Source organism: Saccopteryx bilineata, chromosome 10 (assembly GCF_036850765.1).
Source record: "Saccopteryx bilineata isolate mSacBil1 chromosome 10, mSacBil1_pri_phased_curated, whole genome shotgun sequence".
NCBI lineage: Eukaryota > Metazoa > Chordata > Mammalia > Chiroptera > Emballonuridae > Saccopteryx > Saccopteryx bilineata.
Genome location: NC_089499.1, coordinates 62937535 through 62962308, shown reverse-complemented (window position 1 = coordinate 62962308; position 24774 = coordinate 62937535). Strand labels below are relative to the sequence as shown.

The window sequence follows — 24774 nt, the reverse complement described above, 5'->3', positions numbered from 1 at the left end:
AAATAACAATCCAGATTGAGATAAATTATAGAGAACAAATGACCCAAATTCTCCAACAAATATCAACTGTGATAGAAAAAGACAAAAAGTTGTACATGGATATCCACTATACAGTTCTTTCTACGTACATGTATGTTTGAAATTTCCTATAATGACAAAAGATGAAAAAGAATGGTGAAATGTACAAATGTTGTAGCATGTACTCAAAATGACAGTCAAAGAAATGAAGCTACATTAAAAAACTATGCATTTTTATGTACTTTAGATTAATACCTACTTTGGAGCATGCCTGTAATTGGTTTCCCATAACTTCTAACCGTGATAAGAGTCTATCTTCATCTATTAAAGCCTGTTAAAGAAAAGTCAAATATAAATAAAGTCCCAGAGTAATTAAAAATAATACATCAAGAAGGTTGCTACTGCTAAAAAAAGAGAAAACCATAAAACTGACCAATATCCAGTGTAAAATGCTAAAAAAACTTTGCTTTTGCTTGCTACAAAATTTTAGTTTTAGTTTAATCAACATCTAAGGGATATTAAACTATGGTGAAATGTTTCTTAAAAATAAAGGTAACCAGAATACCTGCCAACTGGTATCAGAAGCCTCTTGGGTGATGGCTAGTAGCCGCTGAAGTGTAGCTAACTTCTGCTCCAACATCTGTTCTCGATGTAAGGCCTCCTAATATTACAAGTTACAAAAGAAATTCTAATTAACTCAGCATGATTCCTTTGAAAAGTAATCAATTTTTAGCACATTTGGAAAATTCTCTTATATTACATTCCACTTTGTATCTTTCTTATTTATTTATTTATTTATTTATTTATTTATTTATTTATTTATTTTACAGAGATAGAGAGAGGGATAGATAGGGACAGACAGGAACAAAGAGAGATGAGAAGCACCAATCATTAGTTTTTCGTTGCAACACCTTAGTTGTTGATTGATTGCTTTCTCATGTGTGCCTTGACTGTGGGGCTACAGCAGACCCTTGCTCGAGCCAGCGACCTTGGGTCCAAGCTGGTGAGCTTTGCTCAAACCACATGAGTCTGTGCTCAAGCTGGCAACCTTGGGGTCTCGAACCTGGGTCCTCCGCATCCCAGTCCGACGCTCTATCCACTGCACCACTGCCTGGTCAGGCTGTATCTTACTTTTAAACTTGATAAATCTACTTTGTAAAATATATATAAGCCATATCACGCTGGCTTCATTTTGGCTGTAACTACTAGTATTAGGGGTACTCTAGCTGCAACTTCCTCATAACAGAAAACAAGAGTTAAAAATAAACACTTAGAGAAGAATCTAACAAATGTTTTAATCTTGAACTTTATAAAAATCAATCCAGCTCAGAACAAGCTAATCAAATTTTTTTTTTTTAAACTGAAGCTGGAAACGGGGAGAGACAGTCAGACAGACTCCCGCATGCGCCCGACCGGGATCCACCCGGCACGCCCACCAGAGGTGACACTCTGCCCACCAGGGGGCAATGCTCTGCCCCTCCAGGGCATCGGCTCTGCCGCGACCAGAGCCACTCTAGCATCTGGGGCAGAGGCCAAGGAGCCATCCCCAGCACCTGGGCCATCTTTGCTCCAATGGAGCCTTGGCTGCGGGAGGGGAAGAGAGAGACAGAGAGGAAGGAGGGGGGGTGGAGAAGCAAATGGGTGCTTCTCCTATGTGCCCTGGCTGGGAATCGAACCTGGGTCCCCCGCAGGCCAGGCCGACGCTCTACCGCTGAGCAAACCGGCCAGGGCACTAATCAATTTCATTCCAAACTAAACCAAAACAATCTGGTCTGTAACAAATACTTCTTTATTTCTTTTTTGACAGAGACAGAGACAGAGAGAGTCAGAGAGAGGAACAGATAGGGACAGGCTGACAGGAAGCGAGAGAGATGAAAAGCATCAACTCTTTGTTGCAGCACCTTAGTTGTTCTTTGATTGCTTTCTCATATATGCCTTGACTTGGGGGCTGCAGCAGACCAAGTGACCCCTTGCTCAAGCCAGTGACCTTGGGCTTCAAGCCAGAGACCTTTGGGCTCAAGCCAGTGACCCCGCACTCAAGCTGGTGAGCCCACGCTCAAGCCAGTGACCTCGGGATTTTGACCTGGGTCCTCCATGTCTCAGTCTGACATTCTATCCACTGCACCACGACTGGTCATGTACAAATACTTTTTAATGGCTTAGCTGCACAGATATGACAGCTAAAATAAAAATATCTTAATTTTTCCTGTGCAAAATTTTATATATATACACACATAGTACATACACTGTTTACAAAAAGAGAAACTGCTTCACTCTCAAAGCCTATTGTATTTTCAGGTGTTTTGATTCTCTCTATGACTGTATATCACTTAGCAGCAATTCAATATGCCAAAAATAAGTAAGACTCCAAGTACTAGTTCAATGTAACTAAGGATCAAGGAGTAATATAACTATTGGCAGCTGCAAAGAAATACTTTTACAGAGAAGGACATTGGTGATTAAGGCCTTATTGCTAGGTCTCTTGTTAACATCTGATAGCTGTTAAGAGGGTCTCCTTTACTGGAAGTCAAAGTGAAAATGCTCACACAATTGTGGTTTTGGCACATCTTTAATTTCACTTCTTCTATTTCTGTCGTTACCTGAAAAAGAATAGTTCCTACTCTAATACCTCTGAGCCACCTCAACAGAGAAGTATATGCTTCAAACACAGTACTTGAGTTTTAAAGCATGCACTTACTGCTCTCCACCATTCTTGGAAAATAATGGTTAGGGAAAACCTGGTCTAATTAGATTTAGAGGCACTGTTTTTAATATAACTCCAAAAGAATATATTAAAAAACCTAATAAAAAGCCATCCTGCCCAGAACTCACATTAAAACACAGCTTATACTTAAAGAGATTAAATGCCAGATTTATTTAAACTTCTAAAACACTCCCAATATTCAGGAAATTATACTCACGCTGCAAGAAGTTTTACTTAAAAACAAAACCTTGAGGCCCTGGCCAGTTGGCTCAGCAGTAGAGTGTTGGCCTGGCATGTGGAAGTCCTGGGTTCGATTCCCAGTCAGGGCACACAGGAGAAGCGCCCATCTGCTTCTCCACCCTTTTCCCTCTCCTTTCTCTCTCTTTTTCCCCTTCCGTAGCTAAGGCTCCATTGGAGCAAAAAGTTGGCCTGGGCACTGAGGACGGCTCCATGGCCTCCACCTCAGGTGCTAGAACGGCTCCGGCGCAATGCCCCAGATGAGCAGAGCATTGCCCCCAGGTGGGCATGCTGGGTGGATCCCGGTTGGGCGCATGTGGGAGTCTGTCTGACTGCCTCCCTACTTCTAACTTCGGAAAAATACCAAACAAAAAAACAAAAAAAACCTCTCTAAACAACCACTACCTCCACTAGATGGTGTAATTTCACCTTAAAAAAACAACAACACAAAACTCAACTCTCCACTTAGTAAATCTTCATACCTCCATAAACCACATCTTAACAGAAATCTAATACTTCTAGGAATGGGCTTTTAGTTCTAAGGCATGAATTGCATCTAGTCCAGTTTTTATTTGAAAGATTTACAATTTACATTTAGAATTTTATTCAAAAAGATATATGCAGAAAAGACAGTGCATAATTTTTTCTTGAAGAATAAAAGAACACTGAAAGAGTATGTCTACAATGAGTACTCAAAAAACTGATAAGAAAGTTAGAAAGAGTACTGGAGTGATTCAGAGCATTAGATTTACCATCTATGATAACTAGTAACAACAATGTATATAGTATTAGGAAATCATTTTATCTATATGAGCCCCAGATTTCTCATGTGAAAATTTGAAGGTTAGGCCCTGGCTGGGTGCTCAGTGGATAAGCAGTGGCTCAGAGTTCAATCTCAGTCAAGGCACATAGTAGAAGCAAACATTGAAGGCACAATTAAATGGAACAACTAAGTGGAAGGGTGAATTGATGCTTATCTCTTTCTCTCCCCCTTTCCCTCTTTCTCTCTCAAATCAATAGAAAAAGCTTTTTAAAGTAAAGGTTAGATTAAATTAACCTAACTTCCACCTCTCTTATATAAGAGAGACTGAGGCCAATTAATGTGTTTTCCTACTGAATGGTAAACAACTACTAACACAGGATACACTTCATGTGCCAAGTACTGTTTTAAGTGCTTTACATGTATTAATTGATTTATTCTTCACAATCCTGTGAGGCAAGTGCTATTACTATATCCATATCACAGGTGAGAAAAACCCTTACAAAAGAGTTCAACAACTTTCCCAATGGGTCAGAAGTTAAAGCCACAGGGAATTCTGGCTACAGTCTATGCTTTTAACTCTATCAAATTGCAAGTGTTTAAAGCTGCTTTTCCATGTACCATTACATTATGCCCAGTAGAAGATAAAATCTGATTAGTACACTGATAATTTTTATTTTCACAGATGTGTAAATTCTTTTTTTTTTAAGATTAAAAAAATTCTTTTCCATTGCTTTGAGAAAGAGAGAGAGAAAGGGGGAGGAAGGAGCAGGAGGGAGGAGGGAAGAGGGAGAGAGGAGGGAGAGAAGGAGAGGAGAGAGAGAAGTGTCAATTTGTAGTTCCACTTAGTTGTGCATTCATTGGTTGCTTCTCGTATATGCCCTGACTGGGGATCAAACCCATGGCCTCAGTGAGTCTGGATGACGTTCTAATCACTGAATAACCCGGCCAGGGCCTGAATGTGTACATTCTTAATTGAGGTAGAACTGTTCTTATTGACTGATTCCTATAAAGAATGTAGAGACCCGGGATCACTGGTTTAGTTCTATTGATTTAAACAAAAGGCAACTGAAGACCTACACATATAAAATGACTCACCTAAGGTCACCGAACTCATTGAGTAGCCAAACCAAAATAAAAATGTCAGTTGCTCAATTTCTCATCCAGGGTTTTCCTTAACCATGCTCTCTCACCAGAATAAGAACCATAATCCAGCCCCAACATACCAAAACCAGAAAAGAAAAAAAAGAGAGAAAAATAGCATTTGTTTCCTTTTCAGAGATTTGTATGGCTCTTTAAGTATGGTATTAACTTCCATTTTAAATTATTTGCCCTACTAAGAAACCTTTTTAGCCTTACCAGGTGGTAGCACAATAGATAGAGCGTTGACCTGGGATGTTGAGGACCCAGCTTCAAAATTCCAAGGTCACTGGCTTGAGTGCGGGCTCACCAGCTTGAACATGGGATTATAGACATGACCCCATGGTCACTGGCTTGAGCAAGAGGTCACTGTATCAGCTGGAGCCACCAGGTCAAGGCACATACGAGAAGTAATCAATGAATAACTAAAGAGCTGCAATTATGAATTGATGTTTCTTATCTCTTTCCCTTCCTGACTCTGTCTCATTCTCTCTAAATAAAAAAATTTTTTAATCTTTTTATAGATCCAACAGCACAGCATGGTACTTAAGAGCAGAGATTCTGAAGTCTCACTGGGTTCAAATTCCAACTCTACCACATACTATGTATGTGGTTTTGTGTAAATTGTTGAACCTTCCTGTCCCTCAATTACTCCATCTATAAAAATAGGAATAAAATACAAGCCCTGGCCAGTTGGCTCAGTGGTAGAGCATTGGCCCGGCGTGTGCAAGTCCTGGGTTCGATTCCCAGCCAGGGCACACAGGAGAAGAGCCCATCTGCTTCTCCACCCCTCCCCCTCTCCTTCCTCTCTGTCTCTCTGTTCCCCTCCCGCAGCCGAGGCTCCATTGCAACAAAGTTAGCCTGGGCGCTGAGGATGGCTCCATGGCCTCTGCCTCAGGCGCTAGAATGGCTGCATTGCAGCAGAGAGGCCAAGCATCACCCGCTGGTGGGCATGCCGGGTGGATCCTGGTTGAGTGCATGCAGGAGTCTGTCTGTCTGCCTCCCCCCTGCTTCTCAATTATAGGATTGTTGTATTAAATGAACTAATTAAAGTGTTAGACTATAGTCTAGCATATAAGTGCTATATAATTATTTGCTATTAGTATCATACTAAGCAACCAACATCTCTCTAGGTTTAACTTTATTTAAAACTCATCTATATGTAACGAATTTTTAAAATTTCCTCATATTTGAAGAAAAAAATTTCACTTGTACAGAGTTTTAGCTTCTCTAGACTTAACAATGCTAACTCCTTTTATCCTTTCTTCATAAGAATTATTTTTTTATAAGAATTATTTTTAATGATCTTTTTACTTTGAAAAGATATTTGTTTTGTACTTGATTCCAACCAATATTTTTTAACCTATATTTGTGAACTAACAAAATCAAACCTAAGTTGTTTAATTTTGCTTTTAAAGACTAAGAATTCTTGCCCTGGCTAGTTGGCTCAGCAGTAGAGCATCAACCTGGTATGTGGAAGTCCCAGGTTCAATTCCCAGTCAGGGCACTCAGGAGAAGTGACCATCTGCCTCTCCATCCATCTCCCTTCTCTCTCTCTCTCTCTCTCTTTCTCTGTCTCTTCTCCTCCTGCAACCAAGGCTTGATTTAAGCAAGTTGTCCCCAGGTGCTGAGGATGGCTCCAGAACCTCGCCTAGGCATTAGCTTGATTGCCGAGCAACGGAGCAGCGGCCCCAGATAGGCAGAGAATTTCCTGGTAGTGGACGTGTCAAGTGGATCCTGGTTGGGGTGCATGCGGGAGTCTGTCTGTGCCTCCCCACCTCTCATTTAATAAAACAAACAAACAAAAGAAACGACTAAGAATTCTCAAGATTTACTTTTACCTGTAGATACTGAGAAAGCTGGAATAGTTCCTGAGAGTACATACTTGGAGTGTTAGCAGCAACCTAGAAACAAAATGACATAATGTCAATAGTCACCCAAAATATTTATAGAAGACATTAAAACCAAACCAAGTCCTTAAAATACCTATTTACTGAAATATGCAAAATAAAATTTTTCTTTTTTCTTTTTAAAGATTTTTTTTAATTAATTAATTTTTTTACAGAGACAGAGAGTGAGTCAGAGAGAGGGATAGACAGGGACAGACAGACAGGAATGGAGAGAGATGAGAAGCATCAATCATTAGTTTTTCATTGTGCCGTTGCAACACCTTAGTTTGTTCATTGATTGCTTTCTCATATGCGCCTTGACCGTGGGCCTTCAGCAGACCGAGTGACCCCTTGCTGGAGCCGGTGGGCCTTTTTGCTCAAACCAGATGAGCCCATGCTCAAGCCAGCGAGCTCGAGGTCTCGAACCCGGGTCCTCTGCATCCCAGTCCGACGCTCTATCCACTGCGCCACCGCCTGGTCAGGCTTATTTTTCAAATTAACCAGTTCCTTTGGTTTTCAAATTATTTCTACCCCATATCTAGAATTTGTAAATGGTATTATATCATGCTGACATAGACTGAGATTTATAAGAAGGGTGATGAAACAAGTGCTACTCATGAAAATATTCCTTAGTAAACTAAATCACAGACTTATAGCACAAAAGCTATACAGCTTTTTTTTTTTTGTATTTTTTCCAAAGTTAGAAGCAGGGAGGCAGTCAGACAAACTACTGCATGTGCCTGACTGGGATCCACCCAGCATGCCCACCAGGGGGCTATGCTCTGCCCATCTGGGACATTGCTCTGTGGATGCGGGAGCCATTCTAATGCCTGAGGTAGAGGCCATGGAGCTGTCCTCAGCGCCTGGGCCAACTCTGCTCCAATGAAGCCTTGGCTACAGGAGGGGAAGAGAGAGACAGAGAGGAAGGAGAGGGGGAGGGGTGGAGAAGCAGATGTGTGCTTCTCCTGTGTGCCCTGGCCGGGAATCGAACCCGGGACTTACACACGCCAGGCAGACACTCTACCACTGAGCCAACTGGTCAGGGCCTCTTTTTATTTTTAAGTAGCATTTTTTTTTAATTTTTTTCATTTAGAAATTTAATTTAATGGGATGACACTGATCAATAAGAGTACATAGGTTTCAGGTAAACATTTCTATAGCATTTGAACTGTTGATTGCATTATATGCCCATCACACAAAGTCAAATCATTTTCCGTCACTGTATATTTGTTCCTCTTTTTTTTTTTTTTTAATTTTCTGAAGCTGGAAACCGGGAGGCAGACAGATAGACTCCTGCATGCACCCAACCAGGATCCACCCAGCACGCCCACCAGGGGGCGATGCTCTGCCCATCCGGGGCATCGCTCTGTCGCGGCCAGAGCCACTCTAGCGCCTGGGGCAGAGGCCAAGGAGCCATCCCCAGTGCCCAGACCATCTTTCTGCTCCAATGGAGCCTCAGCTGCGGGAGGGGAAGAGAGAGACAGAGAGGAAGGAGGGGAAGGTGGAGAAGCAGATGGGCGCTTCTCCTGTGTGCCCTGGCCGGGAATCGAACCCGGGACTCCTGCACGCCAGGCTGACGCTCTACCACTGAGCCAACCGGCCAGGGCCATATTTTTTCCTCTTTACACCCTTTCCCCCGACCTGTGAGATCATATAGTTCTTAGTTTTTTCTGATTTACTTATTTCACTTAGTATAATGTTCTCAAGATTCATCCATGTTGCTATAAATGGCAATATGTCATCATTTCCTATGGCTGAATGGTATTCCATTGTATGTATGTATCCCATCTTTATCGAATCCTCTATCAAGGGACACTCTGGTTGTTTTCATGTCTTCTGGCCACTGTAAATAATGCTGAGATGAACATGGGGGTGCATATGTCTTTGCATAGCAATGTTGTTGCATTTTGGGGGTAGATACCCAGTAGGGTATCTGGGTCATATGGTAGCTCTATTCTTAATTTTTTGAGGAAACACCATACTGTCTTCCATAATGGCTGGATCAGTTTACAGTCCCACCAGCAATGAATGAGCGTTCTTTTACTCCACAACCTCTCCAACACTTTTTATTACCTGTCTTGTTAATAGCAGTCAATCTAACAGGTATATAGCCTTTTCTTTCTTTCTTTCTTTTTTTTTTTTGTATTTTTCTGAAGCTGGAAACGGGGAGAGACAGTCAGACAGACTCCCGCATGCGCCCGACTGGGATCCACCCTGCACTCCCACCAGGGGCGACGCTCTGCCCACCAGGGGGCGATGCTCTGCCCCTCCGGGGTGTTGCTCTGCCACGACCAGAGCCACTCTAGCACCTGGGGCAGAGGTCAAGGAGCCATCCCCAGCGCCCAGGCCATCTTTGCTCCAATGGAGCCTTGGCTGCGGGGAGGGGAAGAGAGAGACAGGGAGGAAGGAGGGGGGCGGGGTGGAGAAGCAAATAAGCGCCTCTCCTATGTGCCCTGGCCGGGAATCGAACCCGGGTCCCTCGCACACCAGGCCGACGCTCTACCGCTGAGCCAACCGGCCAGGGCCTATAGCCTTTTCTTAATCCAGAAATAATAACTCCTAATCAATCAATTGACATTTCCCCCCTTTCAATCAGTCACAATTCATTTAGAAGTGGCCATCTTTCTTTCTTTTTTCTTTTTTGATCTTGAGGTTACATTTATTAAACCTGGAGACAGTGAAACAAGGGCTTTGGATAGAAGAAGCAACAACAGAGAGCCTAGGCAGGACTGCTTTGGCTCACTGAGAAGCCAGAGAATAAGAGCCTTGGAGACAAGTTCAGAGGTTTAGCCCAGGATGAGCTGCCTCTGTCCACTGCTTCCCCAGTAGCAAGCCTCAAGGGATCCCATAAGAGTTTAGGAGATGCAAGCCTGTGGAGGAGGAAGAAGGAGAAGGAAAAGGCACAGGCATTCTCCTGGGAGGAGAGTGTTCCAGAAGTAGCCACCTTCAAAATTTTGTATGTACGATTATGTGGAGAGACAGGACAATGAAATATAACACCGAATCCAACGACCAGAGGACAATGAAATGTAACACTGAATCCAATGGCCAGAAGCAATGAAAATATACTACTCACAAAAATTAGGGGATATTTCAAAATGAATAGGAAACTATAAAATATCCTCTAATTTTTGTAAGCAGGTAGTTCCTCCTCCCCCTTTAAACTATAAGTAGGTTTTAAGAAGAAAAAGATGAAAAATAACGGTGGTTAAATATTACAAATCATATTCAAATGCTTAGAATTCAAGCATATAAGAACACATTATCTCCTAGGAGGGGTTTCTCCCAAGTTTGAAATATAAAACCATGACATGATTCCAAACAACAAACAAAAGAAGGGCACTAATAGGTTGCTGTAAGATTTCCCCAAATCTTCAACATTCCCAAGCCTTATATCTTAACTTATTCATGATCACATCATTACTAAGTTACTGATGATCATTAATAAAATCATTCTTTATTAAGATCAGAAAGTATACTTTTATTCATATGCTAATATAAGACAGAGAGGTGGCATTATTTTTTAAAGTTAGTCCTAAATCAACAAGGCTATCATTTACTTCTATAATAATTCTTGGTATTGCTGAAGATTAAGATTTTAGAAAAAAGGAATCTAACAGCTTAAGTTTCAAGTAGGCTTTCATTCTTTACCCAAATGGAAGAAGAAAAGAAAAAGTAAAATATTTTCCCCAGTAGTTTAGTTATGTCAAAAGATACAGAAGATGCTTGGATCTTTTTTCTCATCATTTAACAATGATATCTACAGTTTAAGGCACCATTACTGTTGGACAAAAGAAAAAATATTTTCTAATAAGTAATTATTGCAAAGTTTTGGGGCAAATCAGGCTGAAACAGATCTTTAAGGATAATAAAAGAGTAATTGTTATAAGCCCATATTTTTGTATTATTCCCATGTATAAGGTATATGTTACGTGAACTCTCCAGGCAGAAAAATTCAATAAATATTTCTAGACAGAACTGTATTCCAGAACAAAGAGCAGTAATTAACACTTCTTACCTCAGGCTAAGCACAAAACAAGTATTGTAGTCTATACAGCTATTTACTTGAAATAACAAAAGCTTTTTCCTAAGAAACATCCATTCTAAAATTTCCAGATATTAAAGATCAGAAGACTATAGTAACTATATAGCTATATTAAGGCTATCAATTTGTTACAAAAAAGAAAAAGCTCCTAGGCAAAACATATTAAAAACAAATAGAAACATTTTTCAAAGCAATACAGCTGAGTCAGTTTGGAAAAAATAATCATTAGCAACTTACTTTGTCAACAGGACTTGGTAATGGAGCATGGATGACACTGAAAAGTAAAATTTAGAATTTTTATCTCATTTCCGGACAATAGAGGAAACAGAGTATGACAGTAGCAGAGTATCTTAACCCCCAAAGTCGATATATAATTATCTTCATATGATTAAAATAATTATTTTTTAATCCTTCTTAAATGTATAGAATTCTTAGAAAACAAGATAATACGTAAACCTCCTTTTCACACAAATATATTTCTAAACACTAATTCAAAATCCAAAACGCATTAAATGCCCTGTAAGGATCTTCTACTTAATTAGGGTTATGATTAATTCCTTGGTCATAAGAACTTCTTTACAGAAAAGAAGCACCCCTTAAATTGTCCATTTGCAATTGCAGAATATATAAATTAAGTTCTTTTCAAATTAAATATTCCTATACAGAAAGTCTTAAAAAGCAAAGTATTACTGAAAAGAAAGCTATAATTTGGAAGCTTGTTCTAGTGGAGAACAACTTTAGCTAATCAGAACAGTAGTACTACTCTTCTTTATCCATCAGCCCCCTCATACAATTGACAACTGAAAGCTTATGTGTATCCCTTTAAAACTAAACAGTAAACAGACAGTATCAATTGGTACTGTTGTCTTTTGACCTTATAAAGTACTACTGATAGGCAGTATAGTGTAAACAGTTAAACATATAAACTCAGAAGTTATACTGACGGAGCCCAAATTATGGTTCTACTTACCAGCTGTGTAATCCTGGGCAACTACTTATCAGCTGTGTAATCATGGGCAAATTTATAGGTTTTAGTTTCCTCATCCGTACAATGGTATTAATTATAAAACCAACTCCCTGGGATTATTTTGAGTATTAAATGTGCTAATATCAGTACCTAGGACACAGTAACACTTGATCACTACACCACTACTCCCATGAGACACAGCAGCTAAAGAAGCCAGGGTTCCTATCTTACAGTGTCCTGTATGAGTAGAGGGATCAAAGAGTAAGGATGATGCCACCCATGTCCCCTACCAGTTGCTAATCACTCCATATCCTAGAGGTCACTCTGGTGATGGTTAGCTTGCAAGTCAACTGGGTAAAATTCCTAGATTTAATGGGTTAATCATGTGTAAATTCCTGAGAAACTGATCTGTCAGGACTTAAAAACAGAAATGACAATTCTGATCTCATTGTACTAAGTGCAAACATCCTAAGAACTGTTTCAATTCAATTAATCACAAATACACTAAAATGCTGAACAAAGGGGAATATTAAGTACCAGCAAAAAGTTCTCTTCTGAACATTTGATATTCTATACAGACTCCAACTGAGACCTTATAATCCTTCTTTGATGTCATGTCTGTGCTCCCTAGCACTGTAACCAATTTGCCTTAGTATCGGAACCTATCAGAAGGCACTAACAAAGCTGGTGCCTAATGAAGATTTAAAAACAGAACAGACAGTCCTGGCTGGTTGGCTCAGCGGTAGAGCGTCGGCCTGGTGTATGGGAGTTCTGGGTTCGATTCCCGGCCAGGGCACACAGGAGAGGAGCCCATCTGCTTCTCTACCTTTCCTCCTCTCCCTCCTCTCTATCTCTCTTCCTCTCCCGCGGCCAAGGCTTCATTGGAGCAAAGTTGGCCTGGGCGCTGAGGATGGCTTCATGGACACCACCTCAGGCGCTAGAATGGCTCCAGCCTCAACAGGTCAACGCCCTAGATGGGCAGAGCATCGCCCCCTGGTGGGCATGCCGGGTGGATCCCGGTCAGGTGCTTGCGGGAGTCTGACTGCCTCCCTACTTCTAACTTCAGAAAAATACAAAAAAAAAACCAAAAACAGAACAGACATTTTAAAACATAAGTTTCTTTTTCCTGACTATATAGGTAATGCATATTGATTATGGAAAAATGTGTGTGAAGCATAAGGAAATAAATAAAAATTACCCACTGCTGGCATCCAGAGATCATTTTGGGTATATACCCCACATCTTTTTTTTTCTTTTTTTTTGAGAGAGACAGACAGACACACTGAGAGAGATAGGAATGGAGAGAAATGTGAAGCATCAGCTTATAGTTGCAGCACTTTAGTTGTTCATTGATTGCTTCTCATATGTGCCTTGACCATACTTTCCAGTCAAGCCAGTGACTACTTGCTCAATCCAGCAACCTTGGGCTTTAAGCCAAAGACCATGGGATTAAATCAATGATCCCATGCTCAAGTTGGTGACCCCATGCTCAAACCGGTGAGCCTGAGCACAAGCTGGCAACCTCGGGGTTTTGAACCTGGGTCTTCAACATCCCAGTTAACACTATATTCACTGAGCCACAACCGGTTAGGCAGGTATATATTCTTTTATGTGCAAGTATGCACATATAGGGAAATGGACTTTAAAAACTCTAAATAGAAACAAGTGGTATTAATGAAGGGTTTTTAAATCCAGTTTTCTTAGTGACCCAAGTACAAATGTTTCTGTTCTCATGAAACTATTAACAAACAGAAAGATAAATACCCACCAAAAACATTTTATAAGTGATATATAATTGTATTTTATAAAAACTATTTTGGGCCTGACCAGGTGGTGGCGCACTGGATAGAGCATCGGACTGGGATGCAGAGGACCCAGGTTTGAGACCCCGAGGTCACCAGCTTGAGCGCAGGCTCATCTGGTTTGAGCAAAAGCCCACCAGCTTGAACCCAAGGTCACTGGCTCCAGGAAGGGGTTACTCGGTCTGCTGAAGGCCTGCGGTCAAGGCACATATGAGAAAGCAATCAATGAACAACTCAGGTATTACAACGCGCAACTGAAAAACTAATGATTGATGCTTCTCATCTCCCTCCATTTCTGTCTGTCTGTCCCTGTCTATCCCTGTCTCTGACTCACTGTCTCTGTAAAAAATAAATAAATAAAATTTAAAAAAAAATTAAAAACTATTTTGGATATGGGTGTATTCTACTTGAATTATGAAAAAAGTTCACACAAAACAAGAAAGGTAGAAAATGAAAATTATTGTGTTAGGGTGGTGGGACTTGTTTCTTACTATTTAAAACAGATTTGTAAAATAAAAATCAAGCAAGAAAAAGAAGTAACTTTTTGAGAACTATTTACTGAAGACCTGAAAACATTAAATGCTATATATACAATGTACTCTAAACCCTAAGTATTCCAGCATACCTAAAAACATCTTGATTGCTAAAAAATATTAGATTACAATTAACAGAAACATCATGTACTTATCTTGATGCCAGTTATTATATGACAAGCTCTTTAAGTATACAGTCTTGCTTAATCCTCTTCATACAATTCCTGTTAAACAGGTACTTTATTGTCTTAATTTTCAAATGAGGAAAGGATGGCCTGATCAAGTCACAGAACGGGTGGAGTCAGGCCTTGAACTGGACTATCCACCTCTAAAGACCATTCTAATCATCCTCCACCTCTAGAGACTTGCCTGTTCAAAATCCATCTTGTCCAGAAAGTCAGCTAGATTATGTTCAATAAAATTGGCAGTAAATTTTAAATGATGCTAATATTTAACCACATAAGGAAAACCAAACAATGAGAAGGAAATGGGCAAAAATGAAAAGCACTGGGGAAACAAGAAGGGTAGGGACACAATTCTGAGACACAGTTTGAAAAGCTTCACATGCCCTACTAGGTGAAACCTGAGAACACAGATGACCCTTTATGTAATTGTTCAAAGCTTTTGACTAAATGAAAGAAAAATCTTACTATCAAATACAAACACCAAGGTCTCTAAGAAGCCATACTTCATTAGCTAATTAACAGTAACTCTTATTTTTAAATCTTGACTTATAAAAGGGGAGTCACCAAAGTTCCCCAAAGTTTTTTAATTAAGCTATAATTTAGAATAGGAAACATTAATGTTTTACATTTACGTTTTTTGTTTTTTTTTTTTATAATTATTTTTTTATTTTATTTATTCATTTTAGAGAGGAGAGAAAGAGGAGAGAGAGACAGGGGGGAGGAGCTGGAAGCATCAACTCCCATATGTGCCTTGACCAGGCAAGCCCAGGGTTTTGAACCGGCGACCTCAGCATTTCCAGGTTGACACTTTATCCACTGCGCCACCACAGGTCAGGCAACATTTACGTTTTTAAATGTCTGATTTGCTTCAGATATCCATGAAACTAAAAGTTATTTAAGACTAAAAATAAAATTAGTAGCTTCTAACTGAGGCATAATACATATATAATTCTAACAAATACAGACTCTCATAGTAATGAAGGCCTCTCTCTGCTTTCTTACTCCCTCTCTTTCTTACTCACTACTCTATCTACTTTGCCTACAACTTGCTTCTCTCAACCTCCTATCCTCAGATCTCTCTGCTTTCAAAAACAGAAATTATGTTAGAGAAACAAGCTTCTAGCATACTCAAGGTTCTCCTCCCAAATAAAAAAATACTAAAGTTTGAAGACTATTTAGCTTCCTCCAACACTTCATAATGATAATCTGTGAAAGGTACAAATTAAAATGTACTTATGTTTACATATTAACACTAGATTTTGACTAATTTTTCACTTTTAAGTTTGTCCTTCTCTAAGTGTTCTTCAGAAAAAAATTACAGCATTGAAAAATCTGTCCAAGGAAAGAATTTTGCACCTTATTAATAGTAAGATAAACAGCAATCTAATAAACATGGGCAGATACTTTATAAAAGAAGATATAAAAATATATAATGAGCACACAAAAAGATACATATCATTAGTCATTGGGAAAATGCAAATCAAAACCTCAATGAGGTACCACTTCATACCTGGATTTTACCGAAGTCTGACAGTTTTAAGTATTGGAGATGTTCTTCTGTCAAAAATGTGTAATGTGGGCCCTGGCCGATTGGCTCAGTGGTAGAGCGTCGGCCTGGCATGCAGGAGTCCCGGGTTCGATTCCTGGCCAGGGCACACAGGAGAAGCGCCCATCTGCTTCTCCACCCCTCCACCCCTCCCCCTCTCCTTCCTCTCTGTCTCTCTCTTCCCCTCCCGCAGCCAAGAAGCAAAGTTGGCCTGGGCGCTGAGGATGGCTCTATGGCCTCTGCCTCAGGCGCTAGAATGGCTCTGGTTGCAACAGAGCAACGCCCCAGATGGGCAGAGCATCACCCCCTGGTGGGCATGCCAGGTGGATCCTGGTCGGGCGCATGTGGGAATCTGTCTGACTGCCTCCCCGTTTCCAACATCAGAAAAAAAAAAAAAAGTGTAATGTGAATATATTCTCCTCTCTGTGGCTTGCTTTCTAATTTTCTTAACAATGTTTGTCATAGAGCCAACATTTTTGTGTGTGTATGAGCACCAATTAATCATTTTTATATGGCTATAAAGAAAAGAAAAAAAATCCCTCCAAAAATTCCCACTAAAATGGGCTACTAACTATATCAACATCTTCAAGGTTCCATAAGATTGTGACACTGGCATTAGCTTCAGAGGCAATCTAGTCTAAGACGTCATATATTAAATGCAGATCAAAATGAATATAGTTATCACTCACCACTCACTTGTGAATAAATACTTGGAAAACAACTAATTACCCATTAAAATATAAACTGCAAAGATAATCTGAAAACAAAATAACCCGTGCCTCCATTATTACTTAGTAGAATTACAACTAATATAAAAAAAAAACAAACTGACATGCATATTCCAAAGTACTACATAAATTTTCTAACATTGTTAGAATAATCCTGAAGTATTAGCAGTACATCATCTAGAATATTAGTAAGCAAGGTAATTAATACAAAAACTTCATAGCACTGAATTATACTTACTCTGAGCGGAGTCGGGCTTCCATACCATCTGGTAGAAAAAGTTTTATTGTGGAAACAATACACCCATGGGTAACTGGTTAAAATAAACAAATTAAGATGGATAAAATAATTGTTTAAAAATATAAATATTCATACCTATCATATGTAAACATTATTTTATTCTTATGTGTAATAACTTTGGGAAAAGAAAATAAATCTGGTGGTTTAATGGCAATATTCATTCCCTGGAGAAACTCATCTCTATCCATTACAAATAATAATTATAGGCAGAATTATGGTTTGAAAAGTATCCTGGACTCCAAAGCTATAACAAGCCAATAAAAAGTCAGCTGAATATATAGAAGTACAATGGGGGGGATACACTTTCTCCCCTATTTGCTGGCATCAAACCTAAGTCCAACTATTCCCCAGTTTAAAATTTAGCTCTATTCCTAATTCACCTGTTCCCAATTTATAATCTTATCATCTCTCATAAAACTCTAAAGTTCTGCATTATACAGCTTGAAATATGCCTTTCGATTCCTCATTTTATGAGTGAGAAAACCAAGTCCTCAGACAAGTGAAATTGTTTCTACAACTCTCCACTATGAAGTGGAGCTACTTATTCTCTAGGTTCAGACTTTATAGTTCCTTCACCAAACCTCAGTGTTAAGTGTCCCCAGAGCCTCCTATGTCTACTCATTATAACACTAAGCACACTGCATTTTGAATATTTATCATTTACACAACCAATGTCTCAAAAATTAGATTCGACTCTTTGAGGGCAGCAAGGATTGGTTGCTTCTGGTACAAAGCATGCATTTAATAAATGCTTATTGAATATGTCAAAGAACATGTCTGGTTAATATTTTACAGCTTCCATTACTCAGGGGAGAAGCTGCCTGCCTCTCACTTAGAGAATGGCAGGGTTCATCTCCACTTGCAAGCTTTGGTAGATGAAAGGAAAGAGATGGATTTATTGCAGCTCTCTGGTTCCCCCAGAAATTTACTATATACAGGCTATAATTAATACAGGAGCACAATACAAGAAGATCCAGCAAGACTGATAGTTTACCAATACATTTAAATTAAAAATAAAGTTTTTTTTTTAATAGGCATAGTTAGCCCTTCCCACATAGCTCAGCTGGTAAGAGCATCGATCTAATATGCCAAAGTGGTGGGATAGATACCTGGTCAAGGCAGATATAAGAATCAACCAATGACTCATAGACATAGACAAAAGTGAAGTGGTTACCAAGGGGAGGGGGACAGCGAGGAGGGAAATAAAGAGAGACAAATATATTACCCACATAGGTGGGATATAAGACTCATGGACACAGATAAAAGTGAAGTGGTTACAAGAGGAAGGGGATCTGGGGAAAGGGAGTAAAGAGGGACAAATATACAGTGACGGAAAATGATTTGACTTTGGGTGATGGGCACACAACACAATCAACAGTTCAAATGCTATAGAGATGTTTACCTGAAACCTATGTACTCTTATTGATCACTGTCACCCCATTAACTTTAATTTCTAAATAAGAAGAAGAAGAATCAACCAATGAATACATAAGTGGAACAACAAATTGGTGTTTCTCTTTTTTCTCTCTTCCTCTTTAAAATCAATCAATAAATTAAAAAAAAAATCTTAAATAAATGTAACGAGTTACAGTGCTAAACAAACTGTGAGGATTTCTGTTATTCAGATATAGCACCAGGAAACCCAGTAACTGAACTATGTACAAACTGTGAGATGAACAAGGGCTAACACTGACTGGGCAATACAGAGTTGCCACACTGCTTAAGGCATTCAAGACCACATCTGATTAGGCTGAGAATGTAGTCTAGCCAACCCTGCCTTTGAAAAGATTTTTGTGATAACTAGATGCACAGAAACATTAGTTACTTCTTTAACATGCATTATTTTCCATACAAACAACTGTAAAAAACCTACTTTTGCCCCACCTTCTACTTTGGAAAATGCTGCTGTACAGTATTCTATAAAATACTTTAAAAATAAACTTTGTTCTCAAAATTCACCCAGAGCACTATTACTGTATTTCTAAGAATCAAATAGGAAACTGATTACTAAACACAATTTAAAAGTTTCTCTGGCAGGGTAAGGAGGCTGTAGGTACACTGCCATATTAAATATACACACGCATTATAAGCTACATGCAAAATTCAGACATGTTTAAACATGAAGAACAGGAGTGTCTGAATAGGGGAAATGGTATCTGCAGAAGAAAAATCTGCAATCACCCACCATAGTTATGAGACTGAAAATCAGAATTAAGATTCATGAGTTGCAGAAAAAAAGAATTGACTGCCATTTATATGAAATTTTTATTTATTATCTTACAGATTATTTATTTTGCTTTTGAGCCAGCCTTTTCTATTGCCTCTTCACATGAACACAACTTAAAGGAACCATGTTCATTATGATAAGTTTAAAAGCTGTTTAAGGCCCTAGACTAGGAAACTAAAACTTCTTAAGTATATTGCAGTCTGGATCTGTCTTCCTTTCTGCATTGTGTAGTAAGGTCAATACAATCTACTTGAGTTTGAAAGATTTTTTTTCTTTTTTCTTTTTTTACAGAGACAGAGAAAGAGTTAGAGAAAGGGATAGATAGGGACAGACAGATAGGAAAGGAGAGAGATGAGAAGCATCAATCATCAGTTCTTCATTGTGGCACTTTAGTTGTTCATTGATTGCTTTCTCATATGTGCCTTGACCGTGGGGCTACAGCAGAACAAGTAACCCCTTGCTCAAGCCAGTGACCTTGGGTCCAAACTGGTGAGCTTTTTGCTCAAACCAGATGAGCCCGCACTCAAGCTGGTGACCTCGGGGTCTCGAACCTGGGTCCTCCGCATCCCAGTCCGACGCTCTATCCACTGCACCACCGTCTGGTCAGGCTTGAATTTGAAGGATTTCTTGAAATGACTGGTTATACTAGGAAGTACAATTCCCCCAAGATGGGGATTATTTGCTTTATCTCCTTTTGACTGCAATCTAAGATAAAAGAGTTATCAAACTTTCACTTCTGAATTTTTGCTTAATAAAGTTCCTAATTCAAATACTTCCTCCCTCCCTAGTTAGCAAAGAAACAGGGAAAGTTAATTGAATAGGCAAGTACCCAATTCTAAAAAAAGTATTTTTGAATGGATCTTGTATCATTCTGTCTTCATTTCTGAGCTGAGTTCAGTTATAAAAACTTTCTCTCAGGTGTAGTTCCTATAGGAAAGGTCGCATAAAATGCTTTAGTCTTTCTCTTTGTTTACCTGTTTTCAAAATGATTAAATCTTTTCTAATTTTTATTTTGAAATAAAATTTAATGGGATGACACTGATCGATAAGAGTATACAGGTTTCAGGTGAATATGTCTATTTGAACTATTGATTGAATTGTGTGCCCATCACCCAAAGTCAAATCAACATAGATTTGTCCCTGTTTACTCTCCTTCCCCTTCTCCTCTAACATGGGTAACCATTTCACTTTTACCTATGTCCCAAATCTTTCTCTTTTCTTTTTAGAATCACTATGCATTTGTGGATTTAAATAAATCTGATACATTTCAATCCACTGCTGTTATTATTATTTGATGCTCAAATTGTCCCATCTTTGATGAGTCAGAACACCCATTTATTCCTGAGTCCTTGCAACAGAAACATAGCAATTTTAGACGGCTTCATTTCTTTCTAATATAATAAATCTTCCAGGCTCAATTTGTATATTTCCTGCCTTATATTCAGAAACAGCTACTATCTCTACCAGGAATCCTGTTTCTACCTAATAATTTGGTGGGAGGAATTCTTTCTCTAGATATGTAAATTCATTCAACATTCTCTTGCATACAAATATTGATCGACTTACGACCTATGCAACTTAACGACCATTCGACTTTACGACCACAATTGCTAGACACAAATGCTCCGTGTCTGGCATCGCAAGCGTTGCCCGACAGTGCAGACCAGCTTCCGGCAGCACTACCATTCAACTCTTGTACCATTTCAACTGTTATCCCAGACTCAGTATAGCAATTTGTGTTTTGTGTCTTGGATATTTTTCATCAAACCCCTCCCAAGATGTCTACCAAGAGGAAATTGTCTTTGCAAATATTTAAACCAATTGTACTGGTAATGCAGTGTTTTACTTAAATCTGATGAATGTAAAAATAAGAAACAAAATGGTGTAGAGATGATACAAATGGCATAAAATGAACAAAGAAGATTATGATACATAACAATAATGAAAGAAAATTATGATAACATAAGACTTTTATAACATCATTTCACAGTACTGTACATATAGCCTACTCAACTTACGACCAAATCGTGTTATGACTGGCCTGTCAGAACCAATCGTGGTCGTAAGTCAAGCACTAGCTATACTGTGGAATGATACTAACTCCTTGGCTTATTTTTCAGTTCACCCACAAGGGATGGTGGTTCTTTGGTTTTACCTGTTTGTTCAATGTTCACTGAAAACTGCTAGCTAGAAAGCAGTTGAGAATGATGGAAAAAACCAAGATGATTACGACTAAGTCTTTGTTCTTGATATTTCAATTTAGTTTATAGAGAGAACTAGAAATACTTAACATAACAAAGGAAGAAATTTTCAGAAATGCTACAAGAGGTACAAAACACTATAAGAACTTGGAATGGACAAGAGCAGGGGAAGGATTTATGAAAAGGGTAAAAAAAAAAAGAATAGAATTGCAAAAGTTGGAAATGGAAGAAAAGGCAGAGAAAATGGTATGAGCAAAGAAACAGAAAAAGTGAAGGGCATGAAAAAATACAAAGCTAAGGAAAGAAGGCAAAGATAAGAGGTGAAGAATGTATTTCAAGGCCCTCTAGGTGGCAGCCCTCATGCTAAGCACACTATTTAGGGGTCCCCAAACTTTTTACACAAGGGGCCAGTTCACTGTCCCTCAGATGGTTGGAGGGCCGCCACATACAGTGCTCCTCTCACTGACCACCAATGAAAGAGGTGCCCCTTCTGGAAGTGCGGCGGGGGGGGGCCAGATAAATGGCCTCAGGGGGCCACATGCAGCCCGCGGGCCATAGTTTGGGGATGTCTGCTACTTATGACAAACCATGCAAATAGTTAGTTTTATGTTCTATTTTACAGATGAAGAAACTAAAGTCAAAGAGGCTAAAGTAACTTAGATCACATCTTTGGCAAACTCTAAATAATCTAGTTTAATAGCTTAACATTTATAAGTGAAGTAATGGGAAATAAAATCAAAAGGTTAAATTTAATCCACATTTTTTTAAAATAAGTGAGAGATGGGGAGGCAAAGACAGACTCCCACATGCACCCCAACCAGTATCCACCCAGTAAGCCCCGTACCAGGTGATGCTCTGCCCATCTGGCCCACTGCTCTGTTGCTTGGCAACTGAGTTATTTTAGCACATGAGGTGAGGCCATGGAGCCATCCTCAGCGCCTGGGGCTGTGGGAGGGGAAGAGAGAGAGAAAGATTGGGGAGAGGGGTGGTAAAGCAGATGGTCACTTCTCCTGTGTGCCCTGACTGGGAATTGAATACAGAACTTCCACATGCCGGACTGACACTCTACAACTAAGCCAATCAGCCAGGGTCTTGAATTCATATTTTTGAGGGCCTCAAGTGTACAGTTAAGCATTTCAGACTTTATTCTGCAATATGGCACAGTCACTAAGGCTTCTTTTTAAATTTTTATTTATTGATTTTAGAGAGAAAGAGAGATCAATATGTTGTTCCACTTACTTACGCATTCATTGGTTGATTCTTTCTTGTATGTGCCCTGACCAGGAAATAAACTCACAAACCTCAGCATATCCGGACGACACTTAACCTGGCCACGGCCTCACTAAGGCTTGTAAAAAAGCAGGAGAATGACATAAATAAATCTGTAAGAGAAGAATGATGTCTGGAAGGGACAGCAAATGTAACACTCTAGGTTGGCAACAAGAAAGACAAGTAGTAGCAGGAAAAAAGGCAAATGGTATAATGACAACTGCTGGAGTTAAGAAAGAGGATTCAGAAAAGATACCAGGAAGCTGAGCTGGAATGTTTGGGAGAATAATGGAATAAGAAAAGAAATAGACAAGTCAGTAGAATGCTCTAGTTTGAAGAGGAAATTAAGCTTTGTAAAGAGTAATTATAAGGTGACAGCAGGACATTCAAGAAAAAACAACAAGCAAGGAGCTGGAAATACAGGTATAGAGCAAGCATGAACAGATTTACAGCAGCAGAGCAAGAAGCGACACTTGGGGCTTGAGGATAAGGGAAAGCATATAAAACAGTTGTCAGAAATGTAATTGATCAGGGTTCTTAAACTTAGTTGTTTGAAATAACAATCAGAGGCTTTTTATGTCTAGGCCCCATGCCCAGCAATTTTTCTTCTTATCCCTGGGTCCTCCGCATCCCAGTCCAACGCTCTATCCACTGCACCACTGCACCACTGCCTGGTCAGGCTAGCCCCATCCTTTTGACTCCCTCTTCCCCCTCTCCCTGCACCAAATTCTCCAGGATGACTCAACATTAATGGCTCAACATTAATGACTCAACATTAATGCAATCTTCCATGTTTTTCCTCCATGTTCATATAATCATATACAAACATATACATATACATGTAGATGTATAAAGATTGGTGAGACTTATAAAAATAATTATTAAAAGTAATTTCTTTCCTCTCTCAACAATGTATCTTATGGAAATTCCTGAAATTCATATAATCCTAATTTTTTCTTTTTAAAGCCGCATGTGGGCAATTTAAAAATTATGCTTCCATTTTTTTTTGTACTATGTACACTGGTGAAAAAAATCCTTTCAAAATCCTCACAATTTTTATCATTTCAATTATCTAATTTTATATCCTTATTATAAATATATTCAAAAGCACTATATAGCCTGATCAGGCGGTGGTGCAGTGGATAGAACGTCGAACTAGATGCCGAGGACTCAGGTTCGAGACCCCAAGGTAGCCAGCTTGAGCTGGGCTCATCTGGTTTGAGCAAAAGCTCACCAGCTTGAACCCAAGGTCGCTGGCTCAAGCAAGGGGTTACTCAGTCCGCTGAAGGCCCGCGGTCAAGGCACATATGAGAGAGCAATCAATGAGCAACTAAGTTGTCACAATGAGCAACGAAAAACTAATAATTGATGCTTCTCATCTCTCCGTTCCTGTCTGTCCCTGTCTATCCCTCTCTCTGACTCTCTTTCTGTCTCTGAAAAAATAAAAAAAAGCACTATATAGTATTGTTTTGCATGAATTCATGTTTTTTGTAAGTGGTACCATGCCACACACATCCTTCTGCAATATGTTTAAGATGTTTGCAATTTATCCCTATTGATATTGCAAATATAGTTCATACATTTTAATAGCTGTATAATATTTTTTGCTATTTTATTCTGTTTTAATTGTAAAATAGGGTTAGCGTTAGTGAGAAGGAGTTGGGAAAGAGCCGCATTCTGTAGCAGTCACCCCCTTGGAGATCTGCATGTATGTTAACATATTAAAATTTCTGGGAAGTTCCCCTTACCTTGGGATAGCTAAGATGTCCTAAATGTATTTGATTACCTTATCCTTTTATCAATTAACACCTATCAATTCTTTTTGGGAAAAGCAAGCCAAGGAGATAGAAATTCCTTGGAATGAAATACAGTGTAATCAAATTTTCTGTCATTTGTGGGTTACTCACACCTGGGGCTCAGATAAATGTTTCTGAATAACTTGGTAGCAGAGGAGGTATGATGTGGCAACAGCAGATGTTAGAGTGTCCACTACAGCTGCTCTCAGTATGGCCATGAGTGAGTTGAGTTTTGTTTTTTTTTTCTTTTTCTGAAGCTGGAAACGGGGAGAGACAGTCAGACAGACTCCCGCATGCACCCAACCGGGATCCATCCGGCACGCCCACCAGGGGCGATGCTCTGCCCACCAGGGGGCGATGCTCTGCCCCTCCGGGGCATTGCTCTGTTGTGACCAGAGCCACTCTAGCACCTGGGGCAGAGGCCAAGGA

General features: G+C 39.5%; 1 protein-coding gene across 40 annotated transcripts in view; it reads right to left on the bottom strand.

The window, feature by feature from the left end:
* SLMAP (sarcolemma associated protein) overlaps positions 1-24774 on the bottom strand; it is a 187399-nt gene that overhangs the window by 77348 nt on the left and 85277 nt on the right. For all 40 annotated transcript variants that reach the window (XM_066245758.1, XM_066245754.1, XM_066245774.1 and 37 more), the window contains 5 exons: positions 16793-16865; positions 11031-11067; positions 6701-6763; positions 584-679; positions 278-349 (listed from right to left, as the gene is read on the bottom strand). In XM_066245758.1, coding sequence (XP_066101855.1) covers positions 278-349; positions 584-679; positions 6701-6763; positions 11031-11067; positions 16793-16865 — 341 coding nt within the window. The remainder of the gene's footprint in view (positions 1-277; positions 350-583; positions 680-6700; positions 6764-11030; positions 11068-16792; positions 16866-24774) is intronic.